At 41.1% G+C, this 21,383-nt stretch overlaps 1 protein-coding gene across 9 annotated transcripts in view; it reads right to left on the bottom strand.

Annotated features, from left to right (window-relative positions):
* PTK2 (protein tyrosine kinase 2) overlaps positions 1–21,383 on the bottom strand; it is a 373,208-nt gene that overhangs the window by 104,561 nt on the left and 247,264 nt on the right. For all 9 annotated transcript variants that reach the window (XM_043539037.1, XM_043539034.1, XM_043539038.1 and 6 more), the window contains exons 13-14: positions 15,639–15,669; positions 10,588–10,640 (exon numbers count right to left, since the gene is read on the bottom strand). In XM_043539037.1, coding sequence (XP_043394972.1) covers positions 10,588–10,640; positions 15,639–15,669 — 84 coding nt within the window. The remainder of the gene's footprint in view (positions 1–10,587; positions 10,641–15,638; positions 15,670–21,383) is intronic.

Here is a 21,383-nt window from a genome sequence, read left to right as displayed (position 1 = left end):
ACCTTTTTAAAATAAAAAATTTAAAATACCTTTTTAAATTAGCTTTCTTCCAGTCTTCTGAAAAACTTACCCAGTGTTCCAAGATTTATTGAAAAATGAACATTTAACAATCCTGCAAGCTCCGCAGACAGCCCTTTTAAAACTCTTGGATGCAAGTTATGTGCACCTGCTGTCTAACATTTAGTAGCTGCTGTTTAACATTCTACTGAGATACTAGTGGAACAGAAAGAATGTCGTCATCATCAATATGACTACATCATTGTCCGTCCCCCCAAATACAGAACAGACATATTTACTGAACTCTTCTGACTTTTCTGCATTATTATTGATAATTCTACCATTTCCATCTAGCAATGGACCAATACCACTATTATAATTCTTTCTGTTCCTAATATACTTAAATGTTCTTATTGTCCTTACCTCTGCTGACCATAGGTTTCTCTTCGTGCATCTCTACTTCTCTTATCAATTTTCTAAAATTCCTAGCTTCTGATTTATATAGATTACTATCTTCCCCTTTCTTCCAAATTGTTTTTTTTAACCAGTACAGCCTTCTTCCTTGATTGAAGGATTGTGGCTTTTTGGACATCTACTAAGTGGTTCTTAAATGATTCCCAATTATCATTCACATTTTTCTGATGAAACTCTTCTTTGCAGCCAATTTGGCTCATAATTGTTTCAGCTTTGTGATCCCTTTAAAGTTGATCCCTTTAAAGCTCCAAGTATATATATTACTGGTATGGACTTTACTCTACTTACACATTACAAATGCAATCAAGTCATGATCACTGCCTAAGTTACAATTAATTTTTAGTTCTGTGATCAATTCCTCTTTCTCTCTCAAGACTAGGTATAACACAGGATTCTCCCATGGTGCTGGATGCAGTGCTTTTTGAGTTAGGAAACCGTCATCTATAATAATAAATTCTGAGGATGTTTTAGTACTTGCAGCATGAGATATCCAACATATGTCACTCCAATTGAAGTCTCTCATAATCACAGTTTCCCCACCGTACAAATTATAGATAGGTGTGTAAGGAGCTGGTTATCCTGTTCCTTAGTGTGATTTAGTGGTCTGTAGCAGACACCAACTAATACCCCATCCTGTACTTTTTCTATTAGGGCATTGACCCATAAGCATCCAAAATCATTTTCTTCAGAGTTGTCAGTGACTTGGAAACAGGCAATGCCATTTTTGACAGAGTGCTACTCTCTCCCTCCCCTTTTGCCCATTTGGTCCTTCTTAAATAGGTTATAATAATTGATTTTAACATTCTACAAATGTGAACAGTACCACCACCTTTCAGTAAAACCAACTAGATCACATATATGTTCATAAATTCATAAAGTGTTGGTTTTTTTTTTAGTAAAACCCTCTTCCCCGCCCCCCAGCTTTGTAAACAGAGCAAGTTAACACCACAACAGATCATAATAATACAAACTGCAATCTATTGGGGCAATATACTGAATTTCAAGGTGCCTATAAATATTTATATATTTGTACTGAATGAATACCATACTTGTAAATCAACAGTAACTCCTCCGTGTGTGTGTATAAATACACCCATACACATGACATGTACACACGTACACACCCAAGTTGGACAGGTTTTTGGTAGAAAAAATATCAAAGCAGGAAAATAAAAGGACAGGCAACACAGGAAAAAGGATAGGAATCCCCAACACAATCTAATAATCAGTCTCATATACAAAAGTCCATCCTGGTCAAATCAAAGGAAATTATGTCCATGTACTTATGGGAAGAATTTGACCAACTGGAACAAACCTCTAATAATTCGCCACCACCTGGCTCCAGTTTTATGCTAGTGTAACTTCAATAGAATAACACAGTGGTAAATCAGGCCCTGGTTTTAAAATATAATATTAAGGTTATGACACAAATCAACAAAGCCAAGGAAGTTTGCTTTTCATAGTTGATGCCTATCTTTAACTCATCTCACACTTCTCAAGAGATATCAATTTCAAGCACAGAGACTAGTGACTTGTTGAAGGCCACAGAGGGAGCCAGCATCAGAACAAGGATTAGGTTCTTTTTTTAATCACAGGAGTGTTTCATTAGGTTATTAAGCATGGTATTTTCAGGTAATTCTGAAACTAAAAAAAAATAATATGAATTGTTTTACCAAATATAGCTACAAGTGCAAAGAAGAAACACTTAAGGCTTCAAAATTCTCCACTGAAATAATTCTGTTACCAAACAGCACATTCATTTTGAAGTGACCTGATAAAATGCATATATCAGAAAGTCAAGCTTTTTAAGCTGTGGGCAAAAACCACCTTTTTCCCCAATTACAGTTTAATAATTCTGTGGGAATGTAAGTTTTACACAAGAAAGTCTTTCAGACTTGAGCAGAAGACAGACTTTCATTTTGGGCACAGGGGTCACAAAACAGAGAATGCACTGTGCTTTGCCAGCAAACGTTAAATTTAAATAAAATCTTGTTTGCCCTTCACCCTGAGCTCTGAACATTGCTTGTAATTAGCCTGGTCTCCCCCTACTCCCACACTTTTGCAGACCATATCTACATCATTATTAAAAGCAGTTTTTTATTTTAGGTGCTATAATACTGAAATTAACTTAGCTTGTGACCTCTTTTCCTACACTATGTATCAAAATATGAACATTTGATTAGCTTCATTTTGATCTACAGTAAGCAACTGAAAACATCCATAGTTCGTTTCTTTTATACAAATTAAATCATATTTGTTTTAACACATGCTAAATCTTTTGAACTAAAATGATTCAACCCCCTCACATAAAGAGTGAATTTTCTTTCTACGTCCCTTCTTTCCTTAAGATGTAGAAAAGAAATTCAAAGTTCTGAATAACATTGCTGAAGTTTTAGGGGCAGATCCTCAGCTGGTGTGAACTATCATAGCTCCATGGACTTCATAATTTACACCAGCTGAGGCTCCACCCCTTAATTAGCACACTAGGACAGAACCGCAGTAACTTAGTATATACTGAGTTACTGAGAGTTCAGTCATAATGTGTACTTTAAGCGACTAAAATTATACTACTATAAATCTAACTATGACTTTACAGCAAAAATTAGTAAGTTATCTTGGGGGTCACTACAGCAGGTGATAAGCACCTTCAATTTCCATAGATCACAGTATATTTCTCAAAGAAAGCCACTCATCTCACCATTAAAGGGAAATGCCCTATGATTTCAGAAATTAAACTACTTTATACCAATATGGTTTAATCTGCTTGCGTTTTGTACTTCATTCTTGACTAAAACATAAAAACCTGGATTCGGTCACACTTCAATTCCACCTCTAAATAGGCACATACTAATACTAAAAGTTAGACTCTATGAATTATTTTGGGGAAGTTCTATGGCCTGTGTTATACAAGAGGTCAGACTAGATGATCACAATGGTTCCTTCTGGCCTTGGAATCTGTGAATCTATGAACGCTGCAAAAGCTGTATTTCATTACGGAAGAAGTTCACCACTACAGCATATGGCCAGCTGCTCAACCACTTAAATTTTACCACAGAGTCCTATTTTGAGGGTTTAAATGAGATCTTTAATTAATTTCCTCTTACAAGTCCACTTTCCAGCCAGTTACAGCTCCATGCAGCATTCCCTCCCTGCATACATATTTTTCTACCAAGGAATAGTGTGTGGGATGTGGGTGTGAGTGGCCATTCTTGATCAAGAAGTTTCCACACTAAAAAGCATGGACCATGCTCAATGGGCCCAAAGCACCAATCCGGGGATGCCATGGTCTCTAGCTCCACTTACACTGTGCCTGTGGAATAGTCCCTATGAGAGATTTGGACAACTAGGATTAGGAGAATCCCTGCCTATGGATTTCCCAGCATTAACAAGGCACAAAAAATGGCCAGAGGTTGACCACAAGGAGATAAAAGCATGGAAATTAATACTCCTAGTCATACTCATCTAAAGGGTGAATAAGATACATAAATTTAGAAGAAATATATTTAAAACAGGCATAAGTAAACTGAAGATGCATTAATTTAATTTCTGTGAAGGGAGTTATATAATAAGTATAACTGAGTGAATAAATTATTATTTTTGGAAGTAGTGTATGTCTTTTCTAAAGCTAATATTTGCTGTTCAGAAACAAATTGCTGGCCAAGACAAATTCCTGTAGACTAGACTAGACCATTTGCTAAGGAAGACTCCAAGCAGAACAGCCTGCAGTATAGTCAACAAGATTTTAGTGAACTCATGTGTTACTTCTTTTAAATTAGATGTATTTATCTTGATACCAAACATACAGTATCAGTTTGCCAGCAGCACAACATGAAACACACAAGGGGGATAAAAATTGGGATTATGATGCAGAGTCACTTCTGTGGCTCCATAATAACTAAAACCAAAACAACAACACGGTCACAACTAATCTGTAATCCGGTTGAAGAAAGTACATTAAGTAAAATATGCCTATGTATAGATAAATTTAGTGAGTTGTGACTGAAAAAGATTTAGTATTCATTATTTGTATTACAGTAATGCCTAGAGGCCCCAACTGAGCCTGGGCCCAATTGTGCTAGGCACTGTACAAACACACAGCGAGAGACAGTGCCTGCTGCAAAGAGCATTGGATCTAAACAGGCAAGACAGAGGGGAAACTGAAGCACAAAAATGTGAAGTGATGTGCCCAAGGTCACACATTTTTTGACTCCCAGCCCTGCCATCTACCAGACCATGCTGCTTCCAACTATGGGTGAGAGGTTTCTAGAACCAACCTGCTCATTCACCTTAGTATGAAAGGAACCTTGTTGCTTAAGGCTAGAAAAACATCAGGTAACTTTTCAGCTTGTTGTTTTTCATTTTCATGTACTCTATGCCTCTGAACACCTTGGAATGCCAAAATACCATGGAAAAGGTGGTGCTTGCTTTCACTTGGGCCAAACACACTTTAGGGAGTGTCAGATATTTCATGGAAAAAGCTAGAAATCTTGCAGAAACAGTTTAACATTGTATAGCCAATGGCTTAACACAGGGGTGGGCAAACTACGACCCGGGGGCCGCATCTGGCCCTACAGACATTTTAATCCAGCCCTCGAGCTCCCGCTGGGGAGCAACTTTCGGGGCTTGCCCCGCTCCAGCCGGGGAGTAGGATTGGGGCCTTGCCCCAATCCGCGCGGTTCCCAGAAGCAGCAGAAACATGTCCCCCCTCCTGCTCCTACACACGCTGCCCCCGCCTCAAGCGCTGCCCCCGCAGCTTCCATTGGCCGAGAACCACGGCCAATGGGAGCTGCAGGAGTGGTGCCTGTGGACAGGGCAGCACGCAGAGCCACCTGGCTGTGCCTTCACGTAGGACCCAGAGGGGGGACATGCCGCTGCTTGAGGTAAGTGCCCCACAGAACCTGCACCGCTGGCCCCCTCCCGTGCCCCAACCCCCTGCACCATCCCTGATCCCCCTTGGTCCCAGCCCAGAGCACTCTCTTGCACACCCAACCCCTCATCCTCACCCCAGAGCCTGCACCCCAGCCAGAGCCCTCACCCTCCCTCGCACCCCAACCCCCTGCCTGGAGCCCCCTCCTGCATCCTCAACTCCTCATTTCTGGCCCTACCCCAGAGCCCACACCCTCAGCCAGAGCCCTCACCCCTCCCACACCCCAACCCCCAATTTCGTGAGCATTCATGGCCAAGCATGAAATTTCCATATCCAGATGTGGCCCTTGGACCAAAAAGTTTGCCCACCCCTGGCTTAACATATGCATTTGAACATGTAATGCATCCCCAAACCAAATAATGGCAGTGTCTGGTCTTTAGCTATAATCAGTACCTCATTAGCTTTGTAGAGAAATCATTTTGAAACTGTTCTTCTCAGCTAAGAGTGTTAAAACTACAAATATGGCTGGTTGGCAAACTTTGATATAACTATTTTTTGTCGCATCTCCAGTTCAAATTTTGCTACTGAGGTTCTAATATTGGGGAAATACTAAACAAAGAATAGCAATGTCAATGAAAACAAGCAGCAAAGTTGTGAATTTATGCTTTCAAGCTATTAAGTGCATGAAGGAGGGTACAGCTGTCAGATAGCTATAAAGGCCTGTCTTATTTGAAACTTCTGGATGTAAGCATTAAAATGTCATCAGAGAAAAGCTCTTTTTCTGCAGCTCACTATGGCATCATCCACAGATGGTTCTGCACTGGATGCTGTCAGCTGTCAGCCTCTGCTGATCTGCAACTCTGGTGTTAACTGAGCATTATGCACATCTGTTGCTTTCATTGTTCAGTACCATATATCAGATACAGATTTCAACAAGAGTGCCACTTGTATGTGTCAACATGAAACATTACTTCATCTGAAACAAATTGATACATACAAACAAACTGAGCACAGGAGGCTCAAAGAGAACATCTCCTGAGGAAAAATATGTCCAAAATACCACATACTTACATGCTAACAATCTGTGTCTATGGTATAAATTCAGTGTTAAGATATCTGTGCCAAGCTTGACAGAGGACATGTAACATGACTTTATTTTGGGTAAACAAAGGTCAGAAAGTATTGGATAGTCTTTCATGTCACCTCACAGGAAAGAGTACCTCCCCCTCAACCTCCAAATCGGTAATAAGCAGGATTGCATGAATTATCTTTGTGCAGTGTCATTGTTTCGGGTGGTTTATAACTCAATATGAAACCCAAAGGCACAGTGTTTTAGTATGAGATGACCTGAAACACTATAAAATAAAAACAAAATAGTATAAAAATACAAAATTTGTTTGGCTTTCTTAGCGGGGTGGAGGGGAAGAGATCTGCTGGTTTAAATTGTTTTGTTTTCTACTAGTTAGGCCCACCATTGTTTCTTCAAGTTTACAGGCCAATCACTTAGAGAAGTGATTCCCAACAACAGGTCCACACACTACTTCTGTTTGTGTGTGCACAAGTGTGCAATGCTCTGCCGTTGGTCTCAGAGCACTGCTTGTCTGTCTCCCGTTCATATCTACATTTGACCTTAAACACCAGACTTATGGGGTTAGAAGACCATAACATCGTCATACCAAAACATCTGACCACATTACTACAACAACCTATTTATATAGTTCCGTAAGTGTGCATGGTGCTTTAGAGAACAAATCAAAGGCAAGTTTCTGCCCAGAGACATTCACACAAATTCAGATATAATGTAACTGGGGATGGAGAGGCATGTGAGTACAAGGGTTAGAACAACAGGTTATAAATGGGCTGGCACCTGCCTCTCACAAGCATCCCCCGGTCGAGTGTCTGCAGTCTCAGTTTGTGGAGCTGTATCAGAGTGGCACCCACCTCTTGTGAGCGCCCCCCCCTTGGTCGATGGTTTCTTTGGTGGGGCTTCAGTGACTCAGCCCTCCAACCGAGTCACACACTGTCTGCAGGTGGAACAGAATGAACTCCTTCTGGGGTATACAGTCTTTACCCTCTCCCGGCCCTGGAATGGGGCCATACACCCAGCAGTAGCACCGGAACTGGGAGAGGCCATGGGGGCTGTCTCCTTCCTCACTCCTCTTCCGCTTGAGGCCCCACCCCCTGGCCAGGCCAGTGTGGAGCCCCGTCTGTTGTGGGAGCTATGCAGACCCTCCACCTGCCCATGGTGTGGGAAGACTGACAGCAGCCCCCAACCCGAGTCCCGCCCAGCCCAGGGCAGGTGGAGGTGGAGGGTCCATGATGCTGCATCAGCTTACCACAGCTGCCCACATGGCTCTCCCTGACCCAGCTCTGTCCGGGAGGGGGTGAGGGTCCTCAGAGCCACAGCCTGGCCATGATAAGAGCCACACCCACAGCTGTGGGGAGCCTGGGTCCCTCCACCTGCCCTGCATGGGGCGCCCGGGGACATGGGCAGGGGGATGCTTTCAGCTCCCCTCTCCACAGGTGGGTGGGGATCCCTGGGCCTCCTCTGGCTTGGCCGGGCGCAGGGCCTCTGGCGGAAGAGGAGGGGCGAGGGTGGGCCCCTGGTGTGAAGGGGAGGGGTCTCCGGGGGAAGTAGGAAGGCAGGGGCCGGGCCCCCATGCCCACCACTTTTGGGAAGACTCCGAAGCCCTTCACCCCCAGGGCTTCCTCCCTGGAGACACTGTCTTCCTGGAGCCCTCCCTGGGCTCAGTCCTTGCTCAGTCTCTGCATCCAGAGGCAGGAGATCCTTCCTAGTTCCCCTGGTCCCTGCCCACACCGAGCTGTCCGTGGTCCTGCTGCTCTTCCAGCCAGCCAGGAACAGTTCTTGCTCTTCCAGCTCCAGGCAGCAACTGATTGACTCTTGTCTCTGTTGCTCCCTCTTATACGGCCCCCCTGACCCTGATTGGCTGCAGGGGAAGACAATCTAGGCCGCTTGGAGAACTTCTCTTCTGCTTCTATCTGGGATGGGGTATGGCAGGACCCTGACGTCACCCTGTCACACAGATCATGAGTAAGACTACGTTTAGTCACGGGTATTTTTAGTAAAAGTCATGGACAGGTCACGGGTTCACAATCCGTGACTTGTCCATGACTTTTAGTATATACCCCTAACTAAAACTTGGGTGGGGGGGTGCGAGTGCTCTGGGGAGGACGGTCCGTGTGGGTGGTGGGGAAGGGGGTCTGGGACCACACTGCTGCTGAGGGCAGGGGCAGCAGCACGTGGCCCAGGACCCCTGCTGGTGCTGGGGGGCGGGGTTTGACAGGGCTGGAAAGGGCTCCCTACCTGACTCCACGTGTTCCTGAAGCTCTTAGGCGGCAGAGGGGCCAGGGGGCTCTGTGCACTACTCCCAGTTCTGCCACAAGCGGCAGCTGCGCAGCTCCCATTGGCCGGGAACTGCAGCCAATGGGAGCTGCAAGAGTGAGGCCTGTGGGTGCAGGCAGCGCACAGTACCCCCTGGCCCCTCTTCCACCTATGAGCTGCAGGGCCATGCCAGTGGGAGCCAGGGAGCCCTTCACTCCAAGTTAAGTGCTCCCCCCCCGGCACTCCCCAGCCCCTAGCCCTGAGCCCCCTCCCACACACCCAAACTGCTGCAGCCCCTGAGCCAGCAATTTCCATGACCTCCATGACAGACTCGAAGGCTTCATCATGAGATATGTGCACTTGTTAATTTTATTTTTTTATATATATATATATATTGGGTTTTTCATGTGGCTGTGTTGAGGGAGTTTAGGTGGAGGAGTTACGTGGGGTGTCTCACTTTAGTTTAGAGGGTTGTTTAGTTGGTTGGGGAAGGGGCTGCAGGATACAGGCTTATATGGATCTAGTGCCACCAAACCCTGCTTAGTCGGCACTAAAGGATCAGATGCTGTTATTCAAGTGAATGGGCTGGAACAGTAGCCCTGGTGATGCTGTGTGGCAGCCTGCCATTTTGGTATGTGTATGAATTCCATCTCCTTTTCCATGCTTATTTCCCTGCACAAAAGTCTGTCTAACTGGGTTTTATGCAAAGAGGGGTGTATTTCACCTAGAAGGAGTAATATCAGGCAGAAGCAGAGTTAATATAATGTTCTTTAAAAAGGCTAAAGTCTCAAAAAAGCTTTAATCAGAGACACACTAACCTTTCTACATAGCATGATGGACCATCAACTAGAGCTACGAACTCCATAGCTTCTTCTGTGCATGCCACCAATTTGTGACAAGTTGAAAAATATTATGGCAAAGTTGTAGCCTCTCTATAATTAAGACTGCAGCTCAATGTCCATTGTAAACCCCACTTGGTCCCAAAATTGGTACCTAAGGCCTGTGGCCAACCAATATAGCTCTACAGTAGTGCAGCATAATAATCATATTCTCTTGTGTTGTAAAGCTTCTCTATACACGGGTATATAACCATTACTAGGCAATACACATCTAAATCCCTGTGCATCAAGAAGATGGTGTATCCTGCAGAGGGACTCTCAACTACTTTTACATTTTCCTCTGAGGAAATGTCCATCCCTTCAAAGAGAGCCAATGTCATCTTGAAAAGCTTTACATAAATACAGCAGCTCTATCCAACCGTGAAACTGCTACATGCTGAAGGAATTAGCAATCTATTATTTCCATACTACTATAAAATAGCGAATATGTATTTATGTTTTTCCTCATATCCTCTCATCCCCCAAAGCTCAGACTAACTTCAGTGACTTTTCAATATCTAAAATATAAATAGTGGTTTGCACAAAACAGCAGCAACAAAAAGCAAGCTAGTAATGATCTCCACTTCTCTCAGAAAACAAAAAAAAATGACTGTGGAGTTTTTATATTGCCTATTTTCCTTTCATTACAGCTATTACAAATTTCAATTATGAGTAGTAATTTGTAAATAAACACAATTAATTAAAAGCCATTACAATCTAGCACATTTCTAAGCCACTGCAAATTTTAGTACTTAAAATTAGCTTTGCTTTGAAGTTTTCTGACTTTATATTGTATACTTAAAAATAAGGATATAGTTACAACTGGTAGGTCTTATAAACAACAGTATGTAGGAAAGCTACAAAAAGTTGTTTTTCTTTAGAAACTCCACAAGGAAGGAAGCAAAGCTAAGGTCTTAGGAAAATTAGTAGCAATGCAATAAGAAGTGAGCTATATTTACACAAGTGTAAAACACCATCCAAATATCTGCTAGCTATATGAACAAATGTATACTTTTAATGGTCCTTACCTGATACAGAGACTGTATGCGACCTTACTCCTTGCTTCTCATTGTTGGCCAGCCTGTAAAATAAAGGTTTAAATCGGTGAATGCTGTACATTCTTCACGGTTGAATACACTGTGAATTCATTCTAACAGGGCACCTACTGTAATTAGTAGAGCCAGTCCATTTCCACAGAGACAAATTTTGAGGGGGAGAAAATTAAAAGAGGAATGTACCATTTTAAGTCCACCTGGGGGAGTAAGAGTGAAGGGAATGCTTTAAGAAGCCCATTTTAAAAAGCACAGAAATTCATTATGACATAAGCATAATTCAAGAAAAGCTTGTTTTTAACAAATTTGACCAAACAAATTTTAAAAATACATTTCTAAACAGCATCAGTTTATTTACCTAATTCAATAGTATGTCCACTTTTTAAATTACATATTGGAAACTTAAAATGAAAACAGGTTTCAGAGTAGCAGCCGTATTAGTCTGTATTCGCAAAAAGAAAAGGAGTACTTGTGGCACCTTAGAGACTAACAAATTTATTTGAGCATAAGCTTTCGTGAGCTACAGCTCACTTCATCGGATGCATCCGATGCATCCGATGCATCCGATGAAGTGAGCTGTAGCTCACGAAAGCTTATGCTCAAATAAATTTGTTAGTCTCTAAGGTGCCACAAGTACTCCTTTTCTTTTTGCGAATACAGACTAACACGGCTGCTACTCTGAAACCTAGGTAACTACTGGAGGCCAAAATATAATTTAAAGCAGAGTGATGGGTTACCTTGGTTTATTCTGCAATTTTTTGTGTATCCCTCTGGCAGAGTGAATTGGCTTTTTGTCTAAAATGTGATTTATTTATGTACATTGAATAAACAGTTTTCAATGATTTTCTATGTCAGGTAAATAACTGTGACTAACATTGCATTTATCAGTCTACTAAACATCAACAGTAAAAGAAACACTCTGGTTAGCTGTTTCAGTAAATTATTATATTTTCTTTTTACAACAGAAGAAAAGAATCACGCACTCTTCATTTATGAAACAGAAATCTGATCTGCCAAAGGAAAGCCTTTCCAGATGCAAGATGTGTTGCCTAAAACTTATGAATATTTGACCCAAGAACAGTCTGCTACCGTCACACGAAGAGCATATATAGTACCTGTAATTCAACAGTATGGAATGTGCAAAATTACATTTTAACTCACTGTTACCAATAGAAGCTCTTCTAGAAAACTGTTATTTCATCACAGAAAGCTTAGCAGCTGAAAAAACTTTCAGTACAAATCTAATGCATTTAAAAATTAATTATTTCCTACTTATCCCCTGTATCCATTTTATGTAAAAATATTTTTATTCTAGCATTTCATGCATTAGCCCCTCTGAATAACCACATAGTCCGATTGATTTTACCCTTGTCCTTCCTTTCCTGCAATCTTGTTGCCCCCTTTGCTGCGGCATGCCTAATATTAGGCAAGCTGCTCCTCAGAGGTGGCTCCCCTACTCTCATGTGGAGATCCAGTAAAACCAATGGGTCTTTACCATGAATAGATCATACCGATTAATTGCTGTGCTTCATTTTCATGCAGGAAGACACCTTCTTCTCTTATAGGAAAGCGATCACTTTATTTTGCCCATATGGTCAGCTTAATAAATTACAACTGAAACGTACAGACAAGAGCAATTTTTTCTGAAGGTATTACTTCATAGATACTCTGGTTCAGGAGAGCACTGAAGCATGTGCTTATGTGCTGTCATGAACAGGAATGCTTTTATAAACTGGTGCCTTAAACTGTAAATAACGTATGCAGCATTGCAGTGCTTAATTTGTAATGAAAGAGGAACCAGGGCTCAAGCAATTTTTTTTACTTTCATAACTGATGTGGCAAGCCCAGAGGTGCCGGGGCTCAGAATTGCTATGCCCAGAGGTGCCGGGGCTCAGAATTGCTAAGCCTAGAGGTACCGCGGCTCAGATTTGGCAGCTCAGGCACAAATTAAGCATTGCAGCATTGTTGTAGTTATGTTGGTCCCAGGATATTAGCAAGACAAGGTGGGTGAGATAATATCTTGTACTGGACCAACTTTGGTTGGTGAGAGAGACTCTAAAGCTTGTCTCTCTCACCAACAGAAATTAATCCAATAAAAAAAAACTGTAAATAATAGTATTTCTAGCCTACAGTCTGCTTTAAAATGTCAGGCTTGCTTTTGGAGAATCATTGATTTTCTCCTAGTGCTAGGGATCAGATATGCAACCACACACTTTATACATCTGTGGAAACTGATGTAATTTAGGTTGTGATTTTAAGTATTGTTAAAGAAAAAATGTTTTATGGAATCCAATAAGAACAGAAATGTAGCATGGGGCACGGGTCACTTGCTGGAGGATTCTCTGCTCCTTGAAGTCTTTAAACCACGATTTGAGGACTTCAATAGCGCAGACATAGGTGAGAGGTTTTTCGCAGGAGTGGATGGGTGAGATTCTGTGGCCTGCGTTGTGCAGGAGGTTAGACTAGATGATCATAATGGTCCCTTCTGACCTTAAGATCTATGAATCTAGGAACAGAATCCCTATGAAAATTATTTTTTGTTGGGATTTAAGTATTTGCTTGTGATGTTTGTACCCATATTCTGCAACACTATATTTATACCTGAGAATCAGAAACTGAAACTGACTTAAGGTATGTCTACACTTCACACTCCTTTCAGCAGTGGGTAGTGTATGGGTACTACATCCCACCTAGCACAGATATAAACAGCAATGTAGATGGTGAGGCACCGCTTACACAAGTAGCGTAAAGACATGCCTGAACCCTGTGGGTATGTACCCTACATGGCTCTCTGCTCGCCCAAGCCGTGCATCTTCCATTTGCACTGCTAAAAGGAAGCTGTTTCCCTGCTGCTGGAGGCTTTCCCCACCTCAGGGAGCTGACAGAACCTTTCCCCACTGCTTCCCCACACCAGAGCCTTTACTCACCACAGTGAAAGACTCCAGCAGCAGGAAACTGCAAGAGCCTTTCCCCTCTCCTGCCAGAGCCTTTCACTTACACATGTAGCTACATGCCTCCTACTTGCCGCCATTAGTGACGTGTAGTACCGATGTAGCCTTAGAGTAGTTTCACTCTCCAAGATGAGTGAAATGTTGACAGGATTTTTAATTATCAAAGGTAGTGTTAGAACACAGGCAAGGACAAAAATAGCTATTTTTATTCTAACGGGCTCCCTAGGTGAACAGTTATAGTTTGCTAAAAACATCATTTTTAGGTATCCTTTTTTTTTGGAAATTTCCAGATGCAAGAGCTGGTACCTGGTTCTGCCTACAATGGTCTGTGCTGTGCCTTGGCCAGAGACAACTTTCAATAGGTTCATTGGAGTGGGATGCTGACAACTGGATTTTTCCAGAATGAGCAGCCCAGCATGGTGTCCAACATCACAACATAGGGGTTGTGGAAGGTTTCCCAGTGAAGACATTAGGGCTTGATACAAAGCCTGTGAGTCTTTCTGCTGCGTTCAAAGGGCTTTGGATCAGTGCCTAAAATCCTATCTAACTGTGTCTGGGGCAGGACCAGAGTCCCTGCTCCTGCATGATGATGGATAGTTCCTTCACGTTTCAGTTTAATGCTGAAAAAAAGTGACTCTCTGGTTGTACATAACTCAATTCACTCTAAACTTGAGCTGTCCTAAAAGTGGATTTTGGTGCCTAAGCTTTTCATGCTTAAGACAGGTGACCAAACAATTCATATGTTAGAGTGGCTTAAGGATAAGGGTCAACAAGCATAAGGTTGGCAGGTGGTAATGGGGCTTTGCCCACTTTTTTCTTAATGTTTTTCCTTGTCTTGTGTAAATTGTAGCTCCCCTGCAAAGATGGGCAACCAAATTCAGGATGAGACTGCACACAGGCTTTGGGGTGGACCTTCCCCTCTCATTTTGGCACATAATTAGTGGCTTAACCTATTGCCAGCCTTGAGCCTGATGAGTGTGTGGCTAAAAATACCTCTGATCCTGGTTGCTAACCTGAGAGAGAATGACCCAGTGAATGGAGCGGGTTTGTCAGTACAGGTCAAGTGGGTCTTGAAGTTGCTATAGCAGAGTTTCCCCCATGCTATAATTGGTGTGTTATGAAATGCAGCCCCAAGGACAAAATAAGCATTCCAAGGTCAAGCGGTACTGGAAACAGGAGATGTTAAAACACTTGTCTGGCATTGGGTGGAAGTGGAAGGAAAGTGAGTCTCGACACCATTTCATTAAGAATTTCTAGGTTCTGGTGGCAGAGTGCCCCACCATGTCTTGGACACGGGATGGCTGCCTAGCATTGGTCGGAGATATTAGCATCTATTTGTCTGACACACATTGGCATTCTCTACAGCTCCACAGTCATGGCTGGAACAGTATTTAGCTACCCACTTAGGCATTTTTTTTTATTTTTTTTTGGTAATTTAACAGGCTACAAAATTAAGGTGCATTTTAATATCACTGATATTATTATTATTTGTCTTACAATAGTGCCTCAAGGACCCAGCTGAGAGTAAGCCCCATTGTGATAAGTACTGTACACACAGGAAGAGACAGTCCCAGTCCCAAAGAGCTTACAATCTAAATAGACAGGATGACCAATGGTTGGAGAATGGAAACATTACTTCCATTTCACAGATCCAGCATTGAGACAGAGAGAGATTAAGCCCCCAATTCAGCAAGGTACTCAAACACTTAACTACTCATGTGCTTAAATTTATGCACATGTTTAGAATACCTGATTTCCTGAATCCCATTCCAGTGCTTTAAACAAAGGATTGCCCTTTCTCCTAGTCAAATCTCATCCATGGTGGTTAACACTTTTTCCTCAGATCTTTTCTTGAATACCATTTGTATCCTTTACATCACCTGTCACTTATCTAAATTACGTGGTCTCATATGATTACACATTATTCTTGTATTTGCCTAAAGCAACAATAAAAATGAAATATATATTTTAAAAATCTAGGGTATTCATTTTCATATTCATTTACATGAATCTCAACAAAACTTTTTAGAACTCAAAACTGATGTTTCTTAATGACAAATTACAGGCAAAACTTACTTTGGTATTGATGGTAAAGCTCTTTCACCTTCTGCATAAAGAGAAAAAAACAAGGTTAATATTTTATTTACATGTTATTGATTAAATTCCCTGTACAATATTTACACACATAAAATCCTGTCTCATCACAATAGCCTCTCAGGGAAATCACCTATAGAATCGAAAGATCATTCTATATTCTTATTACAGCAGCATATCACACAATATTATAATCTTGTTAACAGGCTATACAGAACTTCTCATTGAATCTCATCCATATGGTTTTCAGTTTTTCCTCAGATCTTTAGCCTTTTTTCATTATTCAGAACAGAATTTAACTTAGTCAAATCACTGCAGAAAATGACAGTACTGTAATTCCTTCCTCTATTAATGAACATTTTATAAGATACACCTAATATACAACTATAGATGAAGAAGTTATTCAAAACTAATCTGAACCATCATAATCAGTACATAAGACACTGTATGAAGCATTACACTAGCTAATATAGCATTTTGTAATATGATTTATTATTTGGACTCTATAATAAAGGGACAACACCTGCTCAATAGCGAAAGATAAATTAGATTCTCATTATAAGTCCAATTTTCAAACTCTCCTCCCAACCTCTCCAAAAAGAAAATGTACTTCCTGAAAAGAATTCTGCTTCTTTTTTTTTTTTAGCTAATAATATCACTAAAATGCTTGGGCCTAGACAAACTCAATTTTTTTTTTTTTTGGCTGACTGTGATGAGAAGTGTCTTTTATCGCAGTATCTTTGTGGGAGGTTAGTAGGGAAGTTACAAAGAACAAAAACAATCTGTGATACTGCACCCTAAAGTAGGCAGGGAAGGAGATTATTAGTGGTTGTTAAAACAGAACTATAAAAAGGAGTCATTGGAATACTGAGGAAGTGGCCCTGAGGGGAAAAGGAAGAGGAAAGTGCCACAGGTTCAGGAAACAAGGAGGATGTGGGAACGGGCTATCTACTGTATATAAGAGACTCTGTAAGTTCAGGACTGTTTGTTTTTCCCTGGCTGAGCAAATGTAAGCTTTGACCAGATGAAAAAAAGCTCCAGTTTTGCCTCCAGGTACCTTAGGATGGGATGGAGAAACACTGCACACAGATATATGTGCTCTAAAATGTCAGGCTGAAATATTTTGTCTCTCCTTGGCCCTACACACAGTTATAATACCTGTAGCTATGGCTCTGGCTACACATGAAAACAGCTCTGTATTGGTGTATAAACAGGAAATTTTACATTATTTTTAATGTTTATAAACAGAAATATATCTTCTGCAACTGACTCCAGGCATAGATTAGATAGAGTAGAATATGGGAGGGAACACAAAGGGGCAGGAGTTTGGGAGGGGGCATGGTGTGGGGTCAGTGGTCTGAGAGGGCCAGAGATTGGGGCTTGAGGACTGGACGGCATGGAAGCTGTGCTGCCAGTCTTGGAATCGGGGCTGGGGAGTGGGATCTGGGAAAGGCAGTGTCTGGAGGCGCGACAGGACTTTGGCAGAGCACAATAAAAGTGCTGGGTTTTGAAGGTGGCTTGTATGAAGGTGCAAGGGAATGATGGTGAGAGACAGGGAAAGATAGAGATTCTTAGTCATGTTCAACTCAACATTTTATATATCTTTAAACTTGTAAACACTTAAAATTTTCATTGTGGATAAAAACCTGCCTATGCCCATCTTTTTCACTCCACTCTCCTCTACCCTCACATTGCACCCAAACCATAACCTTTTGCCCACTTGCCCCTCCTACATTTGCTAAAGTGTATAGGATGGATACCTTGCTTTGAGAGGCCTCATAAGATCAGTCAGAGTTGGACTCCTCTTTTGACCTCAATTCACCCCCCCTTTTTGTTTTGTTTTTTTAAACAAGGTTTCCATTTCCAAACTCTAAAGAGTAATGGTAATAAAACATAATAGTTTTAAGAACTCTCTTTAGTACCAGAGTAACACTGAACAGAACTTGTGCTCTTATCTCTGGGCTGGCTGGGGATGGAAGCGCAATGGAGACTGTATGCTCAACCTTGGGGAAAAAGAAGGAGCACACTGTACCTCTCTAAAGCAACCTCCTAATCTGTGCACAAATTAGCACTCCCTGTATGCACAGACCTTTGCTGCTGGAGGATCACCAACAAGAGGAGAGACAAACAGGGGAAAAAGAGGAGGATCTTGAATGATATGCCCCCGAATGTCTACACTGTCAAGTATCAGAGGCAACATCACTGTTTACAGTATAGAAAAGATTGAACTGCATTGCAATGCTGTTAAAATTGCATTTCTTTAAATATGAATTGATCACTTCAGGTAAGCCCAGGCAGGCTGGCCTTTACAATATGAGACAAAAGCATTCCTGTAACAACTGTAAGATCATAAGTACTTGTACAGCTCTGAGATCTGAAACATATCACTAAGACTGGTCCATTGCAGAGGCATTCATTTTTCATTTCAAGAGCTGAGATCCCCAGTCACCCATTCCCAGCTTCTGGCCAACAGACTCTAGGCTAGGGACACTTCAGAGCATGGTTTTGTATCCCTGCCCATCCTGACTAATAGACATTGAGAAGAATGAGGGGGGATTTGATAACTGCTTTCAACTCCCTGAAAGGGGGTTCCAAAGAGGATGGATCTAGACTGTTCTCAGTGGTAGCAGATGACAGAACCAGGAGTAATGGTCTCAAGTTGCAGTGGGGGAGGTTTAGATTGGATATTAGGAAAAACTTTTTCACTAGGAGGGTGGTGAAGCACTGGAATGGGTTACCTAGGAAGGTGGTGGAATCTCCTTCCTTCGAGGTTTTTAAGGTCAGGCTTGACAAAGCCCCGGCTGGGATGATTTAGTTGGTCCTGCTCTGAGCAGGGGTCTGGACTAGATGACCTCCTGAGGTCCCTTCCAACCCTGATATTCTATGATTCTATGACCTATCCTCCATGAACTTGTTTAGTTCTTTTTTTGAACCCTGTGATAGTCTTGGACTTTACAACATCCTCTGGCAAAAAGAGTTCAACAAGTTGACTATCCGTTATGTGAAGAAATATTTCCTTTTGTTTGTTTTAAACCTGCTGCCTATCAATTTCATTTGGTGACTCCTAGTTCTTGTGTTATAAGGAGTTAATAACACTTCCTTGTTTATTTCCTCCACACCAGTCATGATTTCATAGACCTCTGTCATATCTCCCCCTTAGTTTCCCTTTTCCAAACTGAAAAGTCCCAGTCTTATTAATCTCTCCTCATACAGAAGCTGTTCCATACCCCTAATAATTTTTTCTGCCCTTTTCTGTACCTTTTCCAATTCCAATATATCTTTTTTTGAGATGGGGCAACCACATCTGCACGCAGTATTCAAGATGTGGGTGTACCATGGATTTTATAGAGGCAATATGATATTTTCTGTCTTATTATCTATCCCTTTCCTAACGATTCCTAACATTCTGTTAGCTTTTTTGACCGCCACTGCACACGGAGTGGATGTTTTCAGAGAATTATCCACAATGACTCCAAGATCTCTTTCTTGAGTGGTAACGGCTTATTTAGACCCCATCACTTCATATATATAGTTGCAATTATGTTTTCCAAACAATTAGTGTGATACAATATCTAGTGAGAAGATATTTTGCTATTCTGACAGTAGGATGAAAAAATTCAATTAGTACTTGAAAATGAAACATTTCATATGACTGAATAATGAACACAATTATTTGGACAACTTTCCATCTTATTTAATTTTGATTTGAAGTATTTAAGATTGATTTTGATTTGATTATGATCTCATCAGAAAGGAGACAAAGAGGAAATAATGTTTGACTATAAAGATTGGTTTTGGTATATAGGCATAATCAGCTACATGCTTCATCTATTCATGTATTTCTCCATAGCATTTCAGAAAGAGTCTTTGAGCAGTTTGTTAATCAATGCAAAAATGCCAAACTGATATAGTAGCTCAAAAATTCAGTCACAAGATTTAGATTTCAGGAAGGGCACTGGACTGCTGTAACCATTTAGTGTACCAGATCATGAAGATGCTAACAACTTAGTTCCAGTCTTCAAGTCTTTATAAAAGTCATTTGATTAATACTCTTCTTCCATCAATTATTAGGTTAGCCTAATTTCACTTGATTTAGCAAAATATTTATGAAATAACAGGACAAATAAAAAGTAGAACTCTAAATTTTCAGGCTTTAAACAAAACTACTAATAGTGCTCTCTCAACAAATACAAATTTACAGCATCTCAATAATTTATGTATAGTGTTAATATCCCAAAGACATGACTTTCTTCAGTGATCCAGAGTGATAATTTGTAAGGACCCTTGCCATAATGAGCCAAAAGGAAAAAAATGTTCAAACAAGAGAAAAGACCTATTGAGTTTGGAGCCAGAGCTGCTATAAAGTTTTTTTTCTGGCATAGCTTATATAATCAAAGCTCATTTCAGGAGAAGGCTCTTGGAATTCTGGATCCGGGTTGGGGAAGAGCTTTCACTGTAGAAAATTTTAATTAGTATTTGATGAGGCTGAATATTGCCATGAGATTAAAAAAAAACCAACCAAACCTCAAAGAAAAAACATTGAAAAGACCCCAGTTGATCTTACATGACTAGGAAATGGTATAGGTCAGTTTGCATCAATGAAGCCAGGCCTTTTTGAAGAAACTTGCCAAATATATATTCTATTTGAGGTATTCTTCTTATGTTAGCGTATCGAGAACAAACTTACATACAGTAAGCGAAGTACAGTAAGGCATGTTGCTTTAAGAATAGACCCTTATCTGAATCATTCATTACTCATTTGTTTCAGCTAAGATATACTTACAAGTACATAAGTATACAGTACACAGATCAGTGCAAATCACTGTCACTCTTTCTAAAGTAAACTTTTATAGTTGAGTATGGTTTTAAAGCTACAGCAATTTGAGGAGGAAAACAAAGGGTCTGGAAAAAATCTTTCTTGCACAGACGGTAACAGCTAAGGTATTACATGGGGATTGCTGGCAGTTATACAGAAAAAGAGCGTATCAATAAATCCCACAAAGATTGTATCATTCTGATGGGATCAGACTAAACACAGCATTTTTTCCCTTAGAAAGTATATGGTTTTATTGCTTCCGAACTGGGGCTAAACCTAAATTAGATTATTTTGTGCTAGCATGTCATCGGGTTTAATCTCAAATGTAACCCAATGGGACTGTCAGTATTTGGATGACAAGACACCCAAGTAACACTCCAGGTGTTAGTGGTAACTTAGTAGGTAACACTCTCCCCTCTCAGCTGGTACTGACCCAGCACCGTATGGGGGTGTGAAAAGTGGTTATGTTGTTGGAGATAGTGAGTTTCATTTGAGAGGTAGAAATGAGGCCTTGGCCAGTAGCTGTCATTAAGGATCCACTGAACTTTTTGGCAAGTCTATTAATTTGTAAGGAAGCTTGCAAGAGAGGTATTATCCCCAGTTTCTTGGCCATATTTCTTTCCAGTAGCTATATTCTACCCATTGAAGTGTTCCCTGTTGTTTCAATTTAGTGAGGTTTTTTTCCTTCATTTCCTGTTCTAAGCTATTCTGTTGTGATGCCACATGTAATGTTCCACAACAGACATGGCTGCACTTGCACCACAGGTTATTATTTAACATTTCTACTGCAGTAGCACCTAGAAACCAACCACTGTAGGAAATGACAATCCTTGCCCTAAGGAGCTTACAATCTATAAGACAAGACGTAGCAAGTGACACATACAAGCAGGTTAGGATTGGGGGAGAAAAAG

This window comes from Chelonia mydas, chromosome 2 (genome assembly GCF_015237465.2).
Source record: "Chelonia mydas isolate rCheMyd1 chromosome 2, rCheMyd1.pri.v2, whole genome shotgun sequence".
NCBI lineage: Eukaryota > Metazoa > Chordata > Testudines > Cheloniidae > Chelonia > Chelonia mydas.
This window is presented reverse-complemented; position numbering and strand designations above follow the sequence as displayed.